The sequence below is a fragment of the Branchiostoma lanceolatum genome, chromosome 10 (genome assembly GCF_035083965.1).
Source record: "Branchiostoma lanceolatum isolate klBraLanc5 chromosome 10, klBraLanc5.hap2, whole genome shotgun sequence".
NCBI classification, from domain to species: Eukaryota; Metazoa; Chordata; class Leptocardii; order Amphioxiformes; family Branchiostomatidae; genus Branchiostoma; species Branchiostoma lanceolatum.
In genome coordinates this window covers 587,166-607,837 of record NC_089731.1, presented here as the reverse complement: position 1 = coordinate 607,837, position 20,672 = coordinate 587,166, and the positions used below count along the sequence as shown (strand labels likewise).

The following is a 20,672-nucleotide window of genomic DNA, read 5'->3' as shown; positions in this document are numbered from 1 at the left end:
AGTCCTCCTTCACCTGCATGTAAGTAACGCCTTACTGTTCATTACTAACGTCATCAAGTGCGGCATGAGGGCCGAGGACTGCGCCCAGTGGTGCATGAAGGAGTCCTCCTTCACCTGCATGTGAGTAACACCTTACTGTTCATTACTAACGTCATCAAGTGCGGCATGCGGGCCGAGGACTGCGCCCAGTGGTGCATGAAGGAGTCTTCCTTTAAACCGCTTTCTCACTGAACCCGAGGCACGTTGGCGGCGTCGCTGCGTTCTAAACTGGATTTATGTTCTTGTTGACTTTATAATGAGACTGTCATGCTAAACCTACAAGTATGACTAAAAAGACAAAAAAACAGACAAAGTATAAGAATATTCGTTTTTCAGTGATGAAATTGCAACAAGCTCACCCACGTGCCGCGTGTCCATTGAGATAGGGGCGTTACTGTTCATTACTACCGATACACCGTAGTCTAATAATCTCTAGTAAATGATGCGAGCAAAGATCTGATAAGGCCTGTACTTCCTTGCTCCTCATCTTCGTCAGGTCGTTTGACTACGATAAGGAGTTCAGCTGCTGCTACCTGAGCGAGGAGACGCGTCAGACCATGCCGTCAAACAACTTCGTGACGTCATCCTCTCACGACTACTACGAGTTCAGTTCAGGTCGGTAAAGCTCTCTATTACGATGTAGAGAGATCTGGAGTCTTTGAGATATATATTATCAATTTCAGGCTCAGATTGGTATATCCGTTTCTGATATGAAATTGCCTCTGGCAATAGAATGCAGATCGGCCAGTTTGCATTTTGATCTTTCGTGGTGACAAACGGAAACACACACACCACGCGCACACACACACACGAACTCTGTGCAAAGCGTGACAAGCAAACACCTCCCCGTTTCAGGAGCGGCAACTGGCTATTTTGAGCGCGCGCCGGGCCACAGCCTGGCCAACAACAACGACCTGATCCTGTGCAACATCGAGCCGGAGGGCTGCGCGCTCAGGTGTCTGCAGGAGACAGGCTTCGACTGCAGGTCCTTCGACTACCAATCCTCGTGGAGGTGAGCATGAACCGTCAGATAGATCACGGAATACAGAATAAACCAGGCAAACGGATAAATCAAGAGTCTACTGTCTTTCATCAGTGACAACATCTTTCTCAGTCACTGATGGAAGACAGCGGATGCTGTCTGAAATGTTTGACTCTTTAGAAAATGTATCCGGTTGCTTGATTTTTTATTTTCATGTTGTAATGCTATACCTGGATGTCTAACCTTAATTGAATTACAGATTCATGAGTTAGTTTAAAACCATTTGCTAGCAAACGTGAAACGTTTCCCTCTCCCTCCTTTGATAAGACGTGTCCCTTTACAGGGCTCGAAATTCTTTTTTGGAAATAGGTGCACTGGTGCGCGCAACCAAAAAAAATGGGTGCACAGAAAAAAATTTGGGTGCACCACATAATATAGATAAAGTTAAATGTCATAACTTTGACGCTATTGCCTCTCTTAAGAACTTAAATCAGTAATTCTATCCAGATTTCAAATTTTAACCAAGCAATACATCAAATGAATTAAGTGCACAGCTTGAATTTTGGGTGCACACAGGTGCACATGCACCCACTTTTTCGACCTCTGCTTTAGCACTACATTTACACAACAACATTGCCACTCCTTAACAAAAGGGGTTTGCTCGAATGCTGTAATCACAGACATGCATACATTGTAGATATTTTCTTTTGTCAATACGACAAAGTACATTTTTTTTCAAACAGTTATCTTTTCACTTAAACAATTTTAAGCTGAAACATTAAAAAAATCGTCTTCCGCCCTCAGGTGTTGCTACCTGAGCGCCCAGGACCGAACCACACAGGCGTCCAGCTACCAGGCAACCAGCGGACAGGACTACTACCAGTACCTGCCGGGTAAGGACTTCGCTTTGTGCAGCTATGAATAGCTATCGTAGAAGGGTCTACCTGGCTGTATACAATAGCTTCATTCTCCTTTTCCCCGGATTATTAGCTAGTCTTATAGGCGAAGCAGTTATCCTCAATTTAAGGTGAAGCATAATGCTTGTCTAAAGTTGTTAGTGGTGGTACAATGCCGCTTCGCTACGGCTCGCGTTTGTGGCCAAGCACACCGGGCCACCCTTACTTTTCTCGATAAGTGTGTTTTTTTACGTGCAGAGGTTTAATATTTGAGGATAAGACCTCAAGCTTCCATGTACACGGGACTGCCGGCTTTACGTCACCATCCGAAATGACGAATGCAAAATTTTTAATCATTTATATAGTACAATGGTTTTTATGTACACGTACTTAGGATATTGTTATAAGTTGTTACACTGTCCATGTCAAAATTCCAATGTACTGTCTTGTCCTTGTCAGCAGGGCTAGTGTAGTAGTCTACTGTTTACTGCTGCTGCAGTAGTTGCAGCAGCATTCAGTCTTTCTTCATTACTTTCCACTTGGTCCAGTTCATCTCAAGCTCCCTTAGTTTCTTTCTTTTAATTCGTAGGTTTCTTTCGTACATACTTGACATACTTCTAGCCCTTTGAAATAACCACAGGCTAGTTGGGCAGCTCTGGCTGTGTGTGCTTAACAGACAAACCAATAGAAAAATTTAAAAAATGCCAAATTGATCCCCGTTTTTCCCAGGGAACAGCTGGCGGGCTGACGGGCGCTGCGGGTCGGGCTGGGCGGCGGACCTGGCGACTCCTGCCGAGTGCGACCCGTACGGAGACTACTGCTGCTCGGGCTCCCGGTGTCAGCAGGGCACGTGCACCAGCGGGACGGACTACCGTACGTACGGAGTAGCCTCTCGTGCCATGCCCACCGCTTTAATATGTCAAGCAACGACCCCGGCGTGCAGGACTGCGATCTGTCCTTGCTGCATTGTTCTGCTTGGAAGAACCTTTTGTAATGTTGTAATGCGTTAGCGCTGGATAACCGTCAGCCAATCAGACACATCTTCTCTAGTTGTAAAAGGGAAAGATATCAGCCAATCACGTTGTCTCTTGACCGTAGACGGTGACGTGATTGGCTGGCGACGGCTGGCAAGGAGAGGGACTGGTCGAAGCTCGCCACATATAGTAATACATCAGGGTGGTCCCTTTACATATGAAATCTCAGTAAGATAGAAAAGGTGAAAGTAAAAGTACCTGTTGCTACCTGTACAGGTGGATGGAACAGGTGTGGGGAGAGAGTCTGCAGCTGCAGCAGTAACAGCAGGACCATGACGTGCTCCGGACGGACCGTTCGAGAGATCGACTTCTTCATCCCCAGGAACACCAAGAACCTGTAAGAACGACGCTTCCTTCTGCTGTTTGATATTTGCAATACATTTTCACCAATCATGTTTGTACAGTGGTCTTGTGGTTAGGGTTGTTGACTTGTTGAAGGTTCTGGTTTTGAATATGTATCCGTAGCAGGCCCCAATGTTAAGCCATTGGGAAAGGCACTGACTACCAATCTTTAACTCGATGCAGGTGAAAAAGAGTACACAGCTTCAGTTAGGGACGTCCTCTCGGATTGGTCGTAAAGCCGGAGGTCCCGTGTTTTACTCTGCAGTTACTGACGCTTACGCATACCTAAAGATATCGTATGTGTTGAAAAGAAATACATATTTACTTTTTTTACAGAGATCTGAGTTCCAATTTGCTGACAAGCGTTCCAGTATCTGCGCTGGCTACACTGACTGAACTGCAGACCCTGTAAGTACTAACATGCACATACAGTTCATTGAAGTATGTTCGTTATAATTTATATAGACAATGACTTTGTCTTTTGCAGAGTAAAGTTAACACATTTTTTGTTTGCAGGAATCTGAGAGCCAACAGGATCGGCTCCCTGCCGTTTGACGTGTTTGACGACCTGGCCAGCGTGCAGACCATGTAAGTCACCTGTCAGCAAGTGCTACATTACATCCCAATATTGTCACAACATCGTAACATATATCCCAATATTTGCATTTGTTGCAAAGGCAGGTAAGTACGAGGAGCTATCTGCCACACTGTTTCTCACCTTAATTTCGGGCAGACTGACATAGATTTGTCTAACGTAGTTCAAAGTCAAATATGAACTCTAATGTACGTTTCGCAAGTGTGAATATACCTTTGGGTTTTACTATTCGTAGACAAGATTTCTTTTGCGTACATTTCAGAAACCTGCAGAGTAACCAGTTCAGCGAACTTGACCTGGGACAGTTCATGGATCTACCTGCTCTCCGGAACCTGTAAGTACAACCGTGTTCAAGTTCAGAATCATGCTTAGAAGACTACCGTGTTCTTGCTCTGTTGTAACATGAGGTTTCTCCCGTACAAATTAAGCAACAGGCCTATTGTCTTCAAGCTTACTGACGTCCATCAAAGAGCCAATGGCATATTCAAGTGGATTTATAACTACCGATATAAAAAGCATAGTTGCAGCCTTACACGTCTATCTGCCCAGGTACGTGGACTCAGGTACCGGCCTGAAGTTCAACTGGGGGTACCTCCCGGAGGTGTACCCAAACACTAACATGTCGTCCTTTTAACGAACGTTAACATTACCATATTCCTCTGCCCAGGTACGTGGACTCAGGTACCGACCTGAAGTTCAGCTGGGGGTACCTCCCGGAGGTGTATCCGAGCACTAACATGTCGTCCTTTTAACGAACGTTAACATTACCATATTCCTCTGCCCAGGTACGTGGACTCAGGTACCGACCTGAAGTTCAGCTGGGGGTACCTCCCGGAGGTGTATCCGAGCACTAACATGTCGTCCTTTTAACGAACGTTAACATTACCATATTCCTCTGCCTAGGTACGTGGACTCTGGTACCGACCTGAAGTTCAGCTGGGGGTACCTCCCGGAGGTGTATCCGAGCACTAACATGTCGTCCTTTTAACGAACGTTAACATTACCATATTCCTCTGCCTAGGTACGTGAACTCTGGTACCGACCTGAAGTTCAACTGGGGGTACCTCCCAGAGGTGTACCCAAACACTAACATGTCGTCCTTTTAACGACCTTTAACATTTCTATATTCCTCTGCCCAGGTACGTGGACTCAGGTACCGACCTGAAGTTCAACTGGGGGTACTTGCCGGAGGTGTACCCGAGCACTAACATGTCGTCCTTTTAACGACCTTTAACATTTCTATATTCCTCTGCCTAGGTACGTGGACTCTGGTACCGACATGAAGTTCAACTGGGGGTACCTGCCTAACGTGTACCCGAGCACTAACATGTCGTCCTTTTAACGACCTTTAACATTTCTATATTCCTCTGCCTAGGTACGTGGACTCAGGTACCGACCTAAAGTTCAACTGGGGGTACCTGCCGGAGGTGTACCCGAACCACGGCGTGTCCTGTCCCTTTAACGACTGCTACAGCCCGTGCGGAGACCCACACTATCTGAACGGGCCTCAGGACTGGAGCCGCCTGCAGAGTGGTAATGTGGAAATGAAATATCTAGGACAAATATATTTAGCGTAATCCATATTAAGTAGTAACAGTAAGGCGGAAATGAAAAAAAGTTCCCTGGATTAACCAGGATTCGATGAAATGATGAATTACAGTTTGCTTAGTCACTTGTTGCGTTACATGGGTTGACAGGATAGTGGTAATGTCTGTTTTTTTCTTATTAATATCTCCACCATTGAAATTCATCATGCTCTTAGTTGAAGTCCTCCTAGATTACATGTACTGCTGCTGCAACTACTGCTACTATTGCTACTACTACTATCAGTAACTACTACTATCACGACTACTCCTACTCCTACTTCTGCAATGTGAGCTAAATCTATAGCTATAAGGATAAATTGTTAGATGAAGTCAAGACGATCCAATCCTTTCTCGGCAGACCTGGTTATCAAGCAGCTGTACTTTGATCTTGCCGACCTGTTCTACCTGGTGAGTGACGCCACGCGAAGCGTCACCGTCTACGCACACACCGTGGTGGCGTCTGTTGGCGTCAGGTGAGCAAATCCTTTCCTACCGCTACTTCCAACTACTGACTCTTTTTCCTTAGCATTTGCCATTGCACTGTTGGTTGTGATTGTAACTGTTGGTCTTGCTCTCCAGCAAACAGCTAAAAATAAAAGCTTACCTGTCTTAGTGGATAGTTATCAAACTTTTTGTCTAAAGCAATTGTTATAGACTAGCTGAAACTTTGATTTTTGTTAGTAATAATGAACTATCCAATTCTAACACATCCTATCTCCCGCGCAAACATCAAGACCATATTATGTACTATGGAGTATACAGTACTGTCTATAATGGAATAATGAGATACCAGAACAGAGGTTTTGCTGTAGTACCATTATGATATTAAGACGCTTGGGGTCCCATAATGCAGCTTGTTCTTTGTTTGCCGACACCTGCTCACCTATTAAATATCATATCAATCCGTTCGCAGCTTTTTAGTTTTACTGTTTACACAAACAAACAAAAGGACCACAAGAAAATAGTTTGCAAGACATGGTATTGACTGTGTATGATTCGTAATGTGACCTACTTTCCAGCTTCGACTTTGACCTGACGATATACACGCAGATGTTCTGGACCGGCACGAACGCCGACTTGACCTTTAAACTCCCCAGCGGTCATCACCACGGTCCCATGATCACTTGTGGTATGCTGGACGACAATTTCAGGCAGATCAACATCAACGTTGGGGACAAGCTGAAGGTTCAGTAGTTCTCTTATTTCCTTTCTTTATTACTGAATCTACATATGGTAACATATTTTCCATAACATGTAGCATACAATATTTCCCATGATCACTTGCGGAACGTTGGGGACAAGCTGAAAGTTCAGTAGTTCTATAAAAGTGTATTGGTATCTTAAGATCAGACTAGGGCTGCACATAGCGTAGAAATATTATTTTTTTATCGATGAAATTCGTTGAGGGCGCTGTCAAATCGCTCGGTCGCAGCGAGGTCGCCAACGTACCGCGGGTCCAGTGAAATAGAGGCTTCATGCATAATAACATCTGTTGATCATCTTTATGTATGTATGTTTTACATTACAGGCACATGGTCTTATTCTACATGCCTATAAACAATATATAGTCACTTCAGCGACAGTGAACTTGGTCATCTTTGAACATGGCTAAACTATAACAAACACAACGTCTATGTTATTCTCCTATCCTCAGATCAACATCGTGACGAACGAGTCGTACTCCATGCCGTTCCCGTGCAGCGACAGCCGCAATTCCGCCCTCGCCCTCCAGGCGGACTCCGACCAGATGGCCATCACCGTGCAGTGCGCGCGCCTGCTGGCTCAGGTACCGCAACTTCTGTCTCTTCCGTTACGGAGAAGGATTTAACTTGCCTGCAAGTCCATCTCAGTTGGTACTTTATGAAGAAGTTAAACTCTTCACCAACTCAAAAGATGGACTCACCGGATAGCTGAAGAGCGCTGAGCGATTCTGTCGAAAATTCCGTTGAGTCGAATTTTTGAGTTGGTGAGCAGTTTAGCCTATCCAAGAAGCCATGAGTTCGTATCCCGGCTATTGGGTCTGGGTCGCAGTCTTTAGGACGGGACGTTAAGCCGTGGTCCACTGTTGATTTTACTTGTCGAAAAGAGCTAGGGGAATTTCCCCATATGCTTAACCTGTAAATACTGTACATAGTCTAAGCGTCTGTCTTCTCTGTCACGGCCAGTAAAAGAGTAGTTCTTCAGAGAGCTGGTTCGAGATCACTTTTACTTTTACTAATCTTCAAACTTCTAACGTTACAGGACTTCAACCTGGCTGACCTGCGCAGCCAGCTGATGCGAATGGTAATCGCACCATCGAGACCTGCTACTGATTTGAACTTCTAGATGCTATATGAAGTAACCCAACCACAATGATGTTCTTGATTCATCAGTAAACTTATACATGATATCACAGGACTTTAATTAACCTGGCGAACCTTCGCAGCCAGCCGATGCGGATGGTGGACTGGGTGATCTCGGATTCGAACAGATAACCTCTAAATATGGGGTTAATTTGGCTATCCACAAGGCCTCGTCATGTCACACATTTTGCCTGTAGGATGACCCATGTTCTTGATCCATCGTTAAACCTCTAACGTTACAGGACTTCAACCTGGCGGACCTGCGCAGCCAGCCGATGCGGATGGTAGACTGGGTGATTTCCCAGGGGCGGGCGGCGGGGGACCCCGTACACAGCGAGGCGGTCACGGTCAAGTACGAGCTGATGGTCACGGCCAGGGGCGCGCGCTACGTCCCCTACCTGTCCAAGTCTGTGTACTTCACCATGCTGGACGACTACTACCGGGAGGTGAGTTTGTTTGTTAGTTGGTTTGTTTGTTGGTTGGTTGTTTGTTCGAGCTTATGGTCATGGCCAGGGGCGCCCGCTACTTCCCTTACCTCTCCAAGTCCGTCTACTTCACCATGCTGGACGACTACTACCGGGAGGTGAGTTTTCTTTTGTTTTGTTTTTGTTTGTTTGATTGTACGAGCAGATGGTGACCGACAGTCTCCAAACTTGCATATAGTATTACCACAACCACAAACAGCATCATTCTGGTCATTCTTGTCAAAGGACAGTTTTATTTGATATTTGAATTCTGTCAAGATAAAGTAGTACATTTCGATTTTCAAAAGTTGAATGTAGATATATGAGATCCTACAGTCACTTGATATAACAAACCAACCCCTTGACATTCAACGGTGGCCATGGTATTCCCTTTCTCACCTAACATACATCAGATTCTGTACATAAATGTACATGTCATGCCGGTACATGTACGTGTGCAATGTCTGTAACGATACACATGGTAATATCTGCACCCTAAAGAACTGTTGCATGTAATATACAATTGTAAATGACTGTTTCAAAACTTTTATCCAGTTGCTTGAGTAACTATTTTAGGTGTATAAATGGGAATGTTAATGTTATGATTAGCTGTAAAGTTACGGATTACTGTTAAAGCTACGAGGCCGCACCATCATCTTTGTGGCCTTCAGCGAGTAGTAGTAACTTTTCCAATGAAACCACCACATACCAAACCCTGTAGCAGTACCGTGATAGTCCTCTTGTTGGAAGTAGGGACCATTCAGGACAGAGAGAGCACAATTGTTATACCACCAGCCACCCGAAAGACTCTGAGCACAGTGTACACTACCTGCCATATCATTGTCCACATCAGTAGCACTAAATTTATAACCATGACTGTAAGCCATAGAGTCTCCAGCATTCCCACTGTAGCCTCCAATGTTCAGTGTATAATCTGTACTCTCATCCCCAATGCTGAAGGTGTCATATTTAGCATAAACAAAGTTACCTTCCCAATCTGCTAACTCTACATACAGTTCATAGCTATTCTGGCTTGTCAGGTTGTGTATCTTATCCAGTCCAAGCCAGTGTTCCCCCTCGACCCTCCCAAACCCGTTTTTGTAATCTGCCCAGCGTCTGTTAAAGTTGACTTTCCCGTCAAACCTCCTCTGTATGACAGTCCAGCCCCCACCATCTGTAGTCATGTCACAGTAGACGTCAAAGTGGTCGGTGGAAGACTCGGGTTTGATGGGGAAGACTCCATCCTGTACTGCGTTGGTCCAGTAGAGTACAGGGTAGAGGTCTGCACAGTCCTCAAAGGTAGCAGCAGCTAGGGGCTGGTTACTGGTTTCTTTGGCGTCATGGTGGCTTGCAGGCTCTTCTGTGAGTGGGTAAAACACATTGAAGTGAATTAATCTTAATGGACTGCACTAATTGCACTTAGACATCGCGGATTTGCGCCAATTTTCTATTGCGGTCATACAGACGTACGACGCACTTCCGTGTAAAGCCCATTTGATCCGCTTTTTGGACATAGTAGTGTTGCCACCGAATTAAAAATCAATGTAGAATAGTTAAAATGCATGAGAGGAAATATGTGGTGTAGGTCTTAAAATATAAGTCTCACGCCTGAAAATCTAGCATACCATTTGGGTCCACATCCCCGGGGATTATGCCCCCTACAGCTGCCTGCGTTCCCACGTGTGCCCAGGCTATGGCGCAGATAACACATAGTACGAGCATGGTCATCTGTAGAACAATGGCGGGATAGAGTGTTTTCAGTTATTTTGAGATTCGTTATTTGCCTAAATTGAACAATGACTGTCAATGGGCTTGTTGTATATATATATATATCCTGCACAACCCAGCCTACAGTGCAGCACCTGCGGCCGGTGGTTCCGTGCTAGAATCGGCCTGATCAGCCACGCCCGCACCCACAAAGACGACTGAAGTCGAGGTTCTCATCGACTACGATGGACGAACATCATCATCATCACATATATATATATAAAACTATCATTAAAACTTGGCACTATTCATTAGCCACTGCCTTCAAAGAAGATGCCAGGCAAACCTGTAAAGTGACCTACTCTGCATAAGGACCCCCCTTGCCAATGTGACCACGTTTTGGTGGTCCAAAAGATAATCTTTCCTTTGACACAATCCTGTTCATAATGACCACATGTCCATATAGACGATATTTTATCGGCCCCCTGAGTCTTCCTCTCGGTCATTCTCAACTGTGCATAGGAACAACAGATAGATCTATAGATTAGATATCTTAACAGTTGCCCTTTCAATGAATACCCTATGGGTATGAAATTGCATATAGAGATTATCATTATTGTGTTTTCATTACATTAACTGTAAATGGGAAGAGGTTTTACCACATTGTTGGCATCATGAACGTAGTGTATATTGATAACAGCAAAGTGCAATGTAAACTAGAATCACCTTGAGTTTCACACAAAGTTCTGTATTTCTGCACACTGCTGAAGAAATGGTTCCCGGTCTTGCTGCTGCATGTACAGTGTTCTACCTCGGCGGGTTGTCGCTCTTTTATAGCAAACTTGTTTTTCTGCCAAATCTGCTGACGCTTTGAAGGAGCTATAATTATCATTCCTGTTGATTTAACCGGTTGTTCATCCGTTGTACTGTGGACTTGTCAACAGTCTTCTTTAAAGTTGATGTGACAGACTGATTAGTAGATAGACCTTGTAGCTATGCATAACTTTTTTACCTTGAATATCTTGAATGTTTGCAGTTACATCATGCTTTTGTTTGAGGTCCATGTGACTAGGACACCTGCTAACTTAGGTCAACATGCCGAGTGCTTTTTATGATTGATGCGCCTGATATTAATACTAACTGTGTGTATGGAGATGTTTGTGGGTGTCACGTCTCACTTATGTCGTCATGCCGAGTGCTTTTTCTGATCCTGTGCCAACTGTGTAAATGTTTAGAGATGTTTGTTGGTCTCTAAACATTGCAGCACACAATCTAGCATACAGGTAACATATTTCTGTCACAAGTTTAGGACCTTCCCACTGCTTTGCTCGATCCTCAGCGTAACAGAAAATGTTGGCCCTGGGATATCCGGATGGGAGTAGCCTGGAATCCTATTTTAGCTCCAGTTCACTCTTTTGATCCAAACATTAATTTGTCAACATTTGTTTGTAGTAGGCTACCGCATAAGACCTATAACTCTGCTTTACTGACCAATATACCAGGGTCGTAGGAAGCACATTCGGATATGGCACCAAATTTGTTATCCACAGCTGCAAATTTTGAGAAAGGTTTGTAGGAGAAACTAGGGAAAGGCAGTGGAAAGATTACCAAACATGACCTTGCTAACGATGTGCTTATTTCTAGGCCAACGTGTTCCGAGACGAATACAACAGAGCCTTGGACCGCACACAGTCGGTTGCAATTCGTCTTGAGGCCGCTAGACGACTCCTGGCCAAGCAGAATGACATCATCCAGCTACAGGAACGCGATCTGCAGGACATGGCGACCGAGCTGGAGGTTGCCAAGGAAACCAGGCGCCAGATGAAGGCCAGGTAACGGTTACGTTTGGGACCGCATCGTAAACACCGCATTGATTATCTCTGCTTTGTAAATGTAAATGCTTTGCTTTTGGGACTGCATCTGTAAGAAGCGACACATATAGCTGCAGTGCAAAGTGAACCAGCCAGAGTTGCCCTGAGGAACGTGACAGACGCGTGTTCTCCAAGCAGAGGTTATTGGGGAAGATTATGACCTTTTTACCAAGTTGTCGCAATCTTCCTACCTCTGCTGGAGAGTAACAGACGCATACGACAAAAACATTACTTGATGAAGGCCAGGTATTGTCACATTTTCAATTACCGAAAATTGGCATATCCTTAATGTATTGATAAGATACATTGCCTGTTTGCCGTTAGACTGGACGAGTCCAACGTGAAGCTGGACGCCGCTAAGGATGATTTTGAAGAAGGCATCGAGCAGTACAAGGAGCAGCAGGCGGCCCAGGCGGCGTTCGGCTTCATCGGAGCCATCTTCGGGATATTCATCGGAGTCATACAGGTAATGACGTCATCTTCGGGATATTCATCGGAGTCATACAGGTAATGACGTCATCTTCGGGATATTCATCGGAGTCATACAGGTAATGACGTCATCTTCGGGATATTCATCGGAGTCATACAGGTAATGACGTCCTGAGGCTAGCCATCTTGGTTTAACATCAAGTGATTAAAAGTAACTGAATCAGATCTCTTTTGTTTGCATGAGAAATTCTGCAATAAAGGAGCCTTTTTTCAAACGGGTAACCGATCTTTTTTTTAATCACCATCGAAATCGGTAACAAAGCCGTCTGGTCCAGGTCGTTGACCTTATTTCTTCGGAGAGGAAGGTAATCATAATAAGCTAACCAAATGTCCTATAGATCGGACTAGGCCAGGTTGGCTCTGTCGTGGGGAGCACAGCTAGAGTGAACTGACGGTAACAAACTTCCTCACAGATCGAACTAAGCCAGGTTGCCGGGGGGGGGGGGGGTTGAACTCTATCGTGGGCAGCACAACTAGAGTGAAGTCACGTTAACAAACTGCCCCACAGATCGGACTAGGCCAGGTAGCAGGCGGGGTGAGCTCTATCGTGGGCAGGGCAGCTAGAGTGAACTAATGTTAACAAACTGTCCAACAGATCGGACTAGGCCAGGTAGCAGGCGGGGTGAGCTCCATTGTGGGCAGCACCATCGACATCGCGGAGACCATCACGGACCTCACCATCCTCATCCGGGACCTGGAGGAGTACAACAGCATCGCGGACGACGCGCTCGAGAGTGCCGCAGGCGCCATTTCTGGGGTAAAGGTTCACTTTTGTAACCACTCAACTGTGTATGTGTATGTGCATTAGTCATTTCTCTTTTCAACAGCTTCTAATCTAAAAACCTCTTAACTCCTATAATGGCTAATATATTTGAGGCATTGATAAGATATGTGGAGCCACGGAATGTACTGAAGTTGCCTCTGTCCTTGGTACTGAAGTTGCCTCTGTAATTGGTACTGAAGTTGCCTCTGTAATTGGTACTGAAGTTGCCTCTGTCCTTGGTACTGAAGTTGCCTCTGTCATTGGTACTGAAGTTGCCTCTGTCATTGGTACTGAAGTTGCCTCTGTCCTTGGTACTGAAGTTACCTCTGTCCTTGGTTACTGAAGTTGCCTTTGCCCTTGGTACTGAAGTTACCTCTGTCCTTGGTACTGAAGTTACCTCTGTCCTTAGTACTGAAGTTGTATCTGTCCTTGGTACTGAAGTTGCCTCTGTAATTGGTACTGAAGTTGCCTCTGTCATTGGTACTGAAGTTGCCTCTGTCCTTGGTACTGAAGTTGCCTCTGTAATTGGTACTGAAGTTGCCTCTGTAATTGGTACTGAAGTTGCCTCTGTCCTTGGTACTGAAGTTGCCTCTGTCCTTGGTACTGAAGTTGCCTCTGTAATTGGTACTGAAGTTGCCTCTGTCCTTGGTACTGAAGTTGCCTCTGTCATTGGTACTGAAGTTGCCTCTGTAATTGGTACTGAAGTTGCCTCTGTCCTTGGTACTGAAGTTGCCTCTGTCCTTGGTACTGAAGTTGCCTCTGTAATTGGTACTGAAGTTGCCTCTGTCCTTGGTACTGAAGTTGCCTCTGTCCTTGGTACTGAAGTTGCCTCTGTAATTGGTACTGAAGTTGCCTCTGTAATTGGTACTGAAGTTGCCTCTGTCCTTGGTACTGAAGTTGCCTCTGTCATTGGTACTGAAGTTGCCTCTGTAATTGGTACTGAAGTTGCCTCTGTCCTTGGTACTGAAGTTGCCTCTGTAATTGGTACTGAAGTTGCCTCTGTCCTTGGTACTGAAGTTACCTCTGTCCTTGGTTACTGAAGTTGCCTTTGCCCTTGGTACTGAAGTTACCTCTGTCCTTGGTACTGAAGTTACCTCTGTCCTTAGTACTGAAGTTGTATCTGTCCTTGGTACTGAAGTTGCCTCTGCCCTTGGTACTGAAGTTATCTCTGTCATTGGTACTGAAGTTGTCTCTGTCCTTAGTACAGGGGCCATTTCTGGGGTAACTACTCACTGTTGTAACCATCAGTATTTTCAATTAAAAGTTCGTCTGTGTTGGTGTTGGTAGAAGGCATCAAAGTTGAACACACACAAAAATTTGACTGATTTCTCATTATTGTTTTGAACAAATTCTAATTTCAAGCGACAGGATATAGGTTCATGCATGGTAATCGTTTCGGGGCACTGACAAGATAGGAGGAACGAAGGAATGCCGCTCTGTCCTTACAGTTGAAGCTGCACCTGTCCATGGTACGGTGGTTGTGCAAGAATTATGATGATATTTGGTATGTGTGTAGTATTTGTAGGTAGAAGTTACTGTCAACGATGCACGTTGTAGTAGTAGCAGAAGTAGCAGTAAACCTTTATTTATACATGTCCGTTCTTCCCAGGGGTCCAAGTGGAGGGGGGGGGGGTAGCCGCCTATAACTCTGAAATAGTTACAACTTCTTTTTTTCTCTCAGAATGACCATGAAGGTTGACTTCCAATTAGAAGGGTGAGAATGTAGTATTCTGGTACATGTATGTAACTATTTTTCTACCAGAGTGAATATGAAGGCTACATCCTGACCATGGAGAAGGCGGTGGAGCTGCACATCAAGGTCGTGGAGTGGGACAACCTGCAGAACGTGGCGGGCGCGCTGCTGGGTCACGGCGAGGTCACCAAGATCAGCGGGTCACGTGAGTACCGCAGGATCATGTCCGAGACCGCCAACTGGGGCAAGGCGCTCACCGAGACCACCATAGCCGAGGCTGAGTTGCGCGTGCAGTACGAAAGGTGGCGCTTTTACTCATGTTTTTAAAAGGAAACTTTGTTACATAACAATTGTACAAGGTACAACGTATGGCATCTTACGAAAGATTAGTAGTATGGGAAGAGAATGTCATTTTACGATTTTCTAAGTTGAAGTCACACTAAATGGTGTATAGTGCGGCAGCCATCTCCGATGCTAAAGCCCTTGGGCCGCACAACTGTGCTGTCCTTGGTTTTTTGATGTGGGGGGGGGGGGGGGTGGGAGTCCAGTGGTGGTGATGTGTATTCAACTTCCATACTCTGTTGTGTGTCGGTTGTAAGAGCATGCGTAGTCATCTTTATTTGTTAATCATATCTTCCAAATTCCCAAGGTATTTTTTTCAAACTGTGCTTAACGAAAGCTCTCTTTGGCCTCCAGCATGCGTAGTCCAGTGGTTAGCGATCTTGCCCTTGGAACAAGAAGCCGTGAGTTCGATCCCGGCCGTGTCGCTCACCTGACATGCATGCTATAGGGTTGCAGTCCTTAGGGCGGGACATTAAGCCGTGGTCCAATGTTCATTGTGCTAGGCGAAAGGAGCCAGGGGAATGTAGAATGAACCTGCAGACACTGTACATATCGACTCAGTATAACGACCAGAGGAAGACAAGCATCTAAGGAGCTAAACTGGATAGAGATCAGTTTCCTTTTTCCCTTTTGTCCAGCCGGAAGCGGTGGCTGGCAGCTGAGAAGCGGGAGAAGGAGCGGATAGAGGCTCAGGTCAGTCTGGACGAGAGCCGGCGGGAGGTCAGCCTGGAGCTGACGTCAGCCATCGGACTCACCGCCTTCCATGTACGTATCCATTCTGTTGGGAGTCTATATCGCCCCCCGTCTCGGTTCAGAGAGGGTTGGTGCGCCCCGATGTTAAGTTCTTGGTACATTTCTTCTGTTCCCGACTGCAGGTGAAGCTGGAACTGAACAACATCCTGCTGGACTACTGCAACTCGTACTTCTACTTCCAGTTCCAGGAGTGCGGCACCGCGTACAAACCCAACCTGAGCGACGACTTGGTCACGCTGCTGAACAAGGCATGGCTGCTAGGTTCTACGAAATAGATAGATAAATAGATACATGTAGATGGATAGATAGATGGATAGATAAATGGACGGATGGATAGATGGATGGATAGATAGATGGATGGATGGACGGATAGATGGATGGATGGATGGATTGGATAGATGGATGGATGGATGGATAGATAGATTAGAATTGGACTCATAACCCGGACTAAGCTCTTGCTCCTCATCGACAAACAATGGACGCACACCATGCAGATAGAGAGAGAGAGAGAGAGAGAGAGAGAGAGAGAGAGAGAGAGAGAGAGAGAGAGAGAGAGAGAGAGAGAGAGAGAGAGAGAGAGAGAGAGAGAGAGAGAGAGAGTAGAAAAGGAAAATGGAATCGTTTAATCATTCAATTAATCAGTGGTGAAGCTGTAAGGTAATTAATTGATTTCAAATCTCCTAGTATAATTTTTCGTCTTGTACAGCAGTCAGCACGTTTGCCACGTATCTTAAAGTATTTTCTCTTAAAGAAACTGTTTCTTTCCTTCAACAGGTGAGCAACGCGGCCCAGGACGGTCTGCAGAACCTGGCCAGCTTCAACCCCCCTCCCCAGCCCTTCAACAACCTCAACATCCGCATCACGGACTCGGTAGGAGCCTTATCGTGTTTCTTGATAAATTAACGAATGAATGGTGTGTCTATTACTGTATTGATACATTGCAGCATGAGGCTGAGTTGCGTATAAAGGCGGAGAATTTGTCAGGATGTTCAGTGAGTTATTTTTTTTGTATTGCATACCCGGTAAACCGCATCAAGGCGTAACACACCAGGTTTGTACTGAACAGTACAGGCTGCATATCCGGACAGATTTATATGATCCACTCACACCGGGAAGGACCCCTACTCTTAGCGATAAGTGTGTTGGGTTCTTTAACGTGCTTGAGGTGTGACTCTCCTCAAAGACGGGAGAGGTCCATTGTTCATTGTGCTTTTCGAAAAGAGCTATGTGGATTTATCCGGTACAATGAACCCATAGATACTGTACACAGCGTCTGTCTTCTGTGCTTCTCTGTTTAGTTCAACTGTTTATTGAGTTCATTTAGACTCAAAGACTTCTTTCTTCCTCTTCCTTTCACACACACACCTGTCCTGCACCCCAGCCGACGGCGTGCGTGAACGCCACGGAGTGCCCGGTCACCACCTTGCGGGAGAACCTGGTACTGCATGTGGAGATCCGCCACGATCACCCAAACTTCCTCAGCTGGGATCGCGTCCGGATCGAGAAGATCCGGGTCTTCCTCATCGGTATGTGATCTAGATTATGATCTAACGTTTATAATTTAAAGCACATTTATGAAAAAGAGCCTGATAAAATTGTCTGAACATGGTTGTGACAAGCTCTAAGTGGGGACCCCAAACGACCCGACCTAACTGTGTTTGGTGTAGCCTTGAGTCATCCTGACTCTCAATTACAGCGCCATTGGACTATAGCGAAACCATCAAATGTGTTTGTTTGTCTTGATGTGTGTGTAAGTTTGTTCCCACTGACCCGGGTCCCGGGTTGCCCCTGGTTACGGAATATGGTGTAACGGGAGACTTGCAGGATGGGGAGGCTAGTTTAGCCCGGGTCTCAAGTCCAACTCGAAGGCAGGAAAAATGTATTGACAGAATTAGCAATTCACAGCAATGAATGGAACAAGAGTTAAAGAACTCTAAATGTTTAAGAGAACTTTGCATTCTTGTTTACATTAACTGGGGATTGTGTCTTATTTCAGGCGCCACCCTCCCGAGTAACCGGATGCGCGTGTCCATCTCTACATCCGGGGAGTTCTTCGACCGTTACCGCTCGACCGAGCAGGACTTTGTGGGCGTGCCCCTCCGCCGCGGGTTCGAGTACAACCCGTCCAGCAGTCAGTAATCGCTAGTCTCTACCCTACCGATAATCCCTAGTCTCTACCAGTAACCCCTAGTCTCTATCAGTAACCCCTAGTCTCTACCAGTAACCCTTAGGCTCTATCAGTAACCCCTAGTCTCTACCAGTAACCCCTAGTCTCTATCAGTAACCCCTAGTCTCTACCAGTAACCCCTAGTCTCTACCAGTAACCCCTAGTCTCTACCAGTAACCCTAGTCTCTACCAGTAACCCTAGTCTCTACCAGTAACCCCTAGTCTCTACCAGTAACCCCTAGTCTCTACCAGTAACCCCTAGTCTCTACCAGTAACCCCTAGTCTCTACCAGTAACCCCTAGTCTCTACCAGTAACCCTAGTCTCTACCAGTAACCCCTAGTCTCTACCAGTAACCCCTAGTCTCTACCAGTAACCCCTAGTCTCTACCAGTAACCCCTAGTCTCTACCAGTAACCCCTAGTCTCTACCAGTAACCCCTAGTCTCTACCAGTAACCCTAGTCTCTACCAGTAACCCCTAGTCTCTACCAGTAACCCCTAGTCTCTACCAGTAACCCCTAGTCTCTACCAGTAACCCCTAGTCTCTACCAGTAACCCCTAGTCTCTACCAGTAACCCCTAGTCTCTATCAGTAACCCCTAGTCTCTACCAGTAACCCCTAGTCTCTACCAGTAACCCCTAGTCTCTACCAGTAACCCCTAGTCTCTATCAGTAACCCCTAGTCTCTACCAGTAACCCCTAGTCTCTATCAGTAACCCCTAGTCTCTACCAGTAACCCCTAGTCTCTACCAGTAACCCCTAGTCTCTACCAGTAACCCCTAGTCTCTACCAGTAACCCCTAGTCTCTACCAGTAACCCCTAGTCTCTATCAGTAACCCCTAGTCTCTACCAGTAACCCCTAGTCTCTATCAGTAACCCCTAGTCTCTACCAGTAACCCCTAGTCTCTACCAGTAACCCCTAGTCTCTACCAGTAACCCCTAGTCTCTATCAGTAACCCTTAGGCTCTACCAGTAACCCCTAGTCTCTACCAGTAACCCCTAGTCTCTATCAGTAACCCTTAGGCTCTACCTTCGTAGGCATGCCCCTCCGCCGGGGGTTCGAGTACAACCCGTCCAGCAGTGAGTTAAGTCCTGCTGTTCTTCTGATCCTGGAGATGGTTGGCAGTGAATCGTTTAAAACTAAATCGTTCAAAACTAGAAGTACAAAGTATACAAACAATAGATATTTCTAGACTTTATGTTTACAATAAGTTATTTTCAATTGTGTTTCAGTTTTTCAAATGACACTATTATCTATTTTTTAATTGAAATTATGCTATTGAATGGATAACGTTTTCTTTTGTATATGACACTTGTTACTGGACGGAGAAAGTTTTTTTTATATGACACTGTTTCTATATGACAAGTTATTACTGACGTCAGTTTGTATATGGCACTTATTTATGTTACTGAACTACTGACTGTGTTGTTTATGTTGTTGGATGGAAAAAAAAAAAATAAGAATAAAAAAAAACAATAGATATTTCCAAAAAGCATGTTGTGAACTTTGTGTGATACATTAAAGATAGTCCTAGGGCTGCCCATAATCTGCTGCGTGAATAAACGACATCTCTCCGTTTCCCAGACGGGGTCATCGTCGACGGCAACATCCATGACGATTTCCATGGTTACTACTCGCTGACCACGCCCTTCACGACCTGGGTGATTGACGTGTCGACCGGGCTGAACTCCGGGCTGGACCTGCGCGATCTGAGCCGCGTAGAGATGCACCTGTGGGGCAGCCTGGTCAGCGGCAGCAGGGACGGACAGGTCTGTTTGTTTGTTTGTTTGTTTTTGTTTTGTCTTTTTGTCTTTTTGTTTGTTTCGCGTAACCGGTTAACAACATTTATGTGCAACACACCAGTTTTGTACAGTATGATGGACAGATGGGCGCCTGCTCTTTTCGATGAGGATGGGTCTTTTTTGTGTTCGAGGCGTGGCTCTCCTCAAAACCTGTGTCCCACATGAGTGCGCGTCGCTAACCGAAGCTAGGTACTCATTTTCACCTTATTGGAGTGGGAAATGCGCCTTTTCCAAGGGCACAGTTAGGGACTCGAACTTAGAACATTTGGATTCTAATTCTAACCACAGGGCCATCTTGCCCCCTCTACAGGTCCTGGACAACATGGTCATCGACCTGTAGGGCGATGACCTGGTGACGTCACGCTACGTCATCCAGCCCCTGGTGGAAAAGCATTATGTGATAGAAGGAAATAAATCGTGGCAAACCAACGCCTAGTCGTCTTGTTGTTGTCGTTCTGTTATTCTGTATTGAATAGTTGCGGATTCATCCTAGATTCTGCCCCGTTCTTAAGGCTCAACATTAATTTGAGCTGAAGGAGAACGCCAATTTAACCCCAAAAGAGAAAAAAATTCCAGTATCTTTTACACTTTTTTAATACATATTTTTGCCATTTAAACAGGGCAGCGTCTTTCCTAATAGCACAAGTGTAGAAGTCTTCTAAAACAGGATAAACTACTTCTTGAAAAACCTGTAATGATTTAAACCCCGCAAAATTCGGCCAGGGCTAGGGTTTTAAAATGCAAGCTTCGGAACTGCGTCATTTATTGCAACACCACATCGAGCATTCAGCACAACGGCCATTAGAT

At 45.5% G+C, this 20,672-nt stretch overlaps 2 protein-coding genes across 2 annotated transcripts; one reads left to right on the top strand and one right to left on the bottom strand.

Annotated features, from left to right (window-relative positions):
* Positions 1-50: 50 nt before the first annotated feature.
* Positions 51-20,286, top strand: LOC136443777 (glycerotoxin paralog 1-like). The gene is made up of 32 exons (XM_066441140.1): positions 51-120; positions 536-654; positions 895-1,051; positions 1,826-1,914; positions 2,647-2,790; positions 3,168-3,288; positions 3,630-3,701; positions 3,810-3,881; positions 4,151-4,222; positions 4,556-4,609; positions 4,674-4,727; positions 4,792-4,845; positions 5,028-5,102; positions 5,146-5,220; positions 5,264-5,421; positions 5,833-5,947; positions 6,494-6,659; positions 7,129-7,260; positions 7,716-7,757; positions 8,059-8,262; positions 8,313-8,399; positions 11,632-11,819; positions 12,183-12,324; positions 12,943-13,104; positions 14,873-15,105; positions 15,784-15,910; positions 16,021-16,146; positions 16,673-16,768; positions 17,280-17,424; positions 17,895-18,029; positions 19,648-19,832; positions 20,176-20,286. The coding sequence occupies exons 1-32, from the start codon at positions 65-67 to the stop codon at positions 20,203-20,205; spliced, it is 3,687 nt and encodes a 1,228-aa protein (XP_066297237.1). The 5' UTR covers positions 51-64; the 3' UTR covers positions 20,206-20,286.
* Positions 8,692-10,859, bottom strand: LOC136443189 (microfibril-associated glycoprotein 4-like). The gene is made up of 3 exons (XM_066440328.1): positions 10,714-10,859; positions 9,906-10,008; positions 8,692-9,640 (listed from the first exon to the last, which is right to left on the bottom strand). Exons 2-3 carry the CDS (start codon positions 10,006-10,008, stop codon positions 8,898-8,900), a joined length of 846 nt encoding a protein of 281 aa, XP_066296425.1. The 5' UTR covers positions 10,714-10,859; the 3' UTR covers positions 8,692-8,897.
* Positions 20,287-20,672: the final 386 nt, after the last annotated feature.

What these genes read in the sequence shown, in the direction of transcription:
- LOC136443777 (XM_066441140.1), top strand. Translation starts at nt 65, where the DNA reads ATGAGGGCCGAGGACTGCGCCCAGTGGTGCATGAAGGAGTCCTCCTTC. An exon ending in CTGACTGAACTGCAGACCCT is followed by an intron (nt 3,702 to 3,809) that starts GTAAGTACTAAC and finishes TTTTGTTTGCAG; the next exon opens with GAATCTGAGAGCCAACAGGA. An exon ending in CTGGAGCCGCCTGCAGAGTG is followed by an intron (nt 5,422 to 5,832) that starts GTAATGTGGAAA and finishes CTTTCTCGGCAG; the next exon opens with ACCTGGTTATCAAGCAGCTG.
- LOC136443189 (XM_066440328.1), bottom strand. Translation starts at nt 10,008, where the DNA reads ATGACCATGCTCGTACTATGTGTTATCTGCGCCATAGCCTGGGCACAC. An exon ending in CGGGGATGTGGACCCAAATG is followed by an intron (nt 9,641 to 9,905) that starts GTATGCTAGATT and finishes ACCCACTCACAG; the next exon opens with AAGAGCCTGCAAGCCACCAT.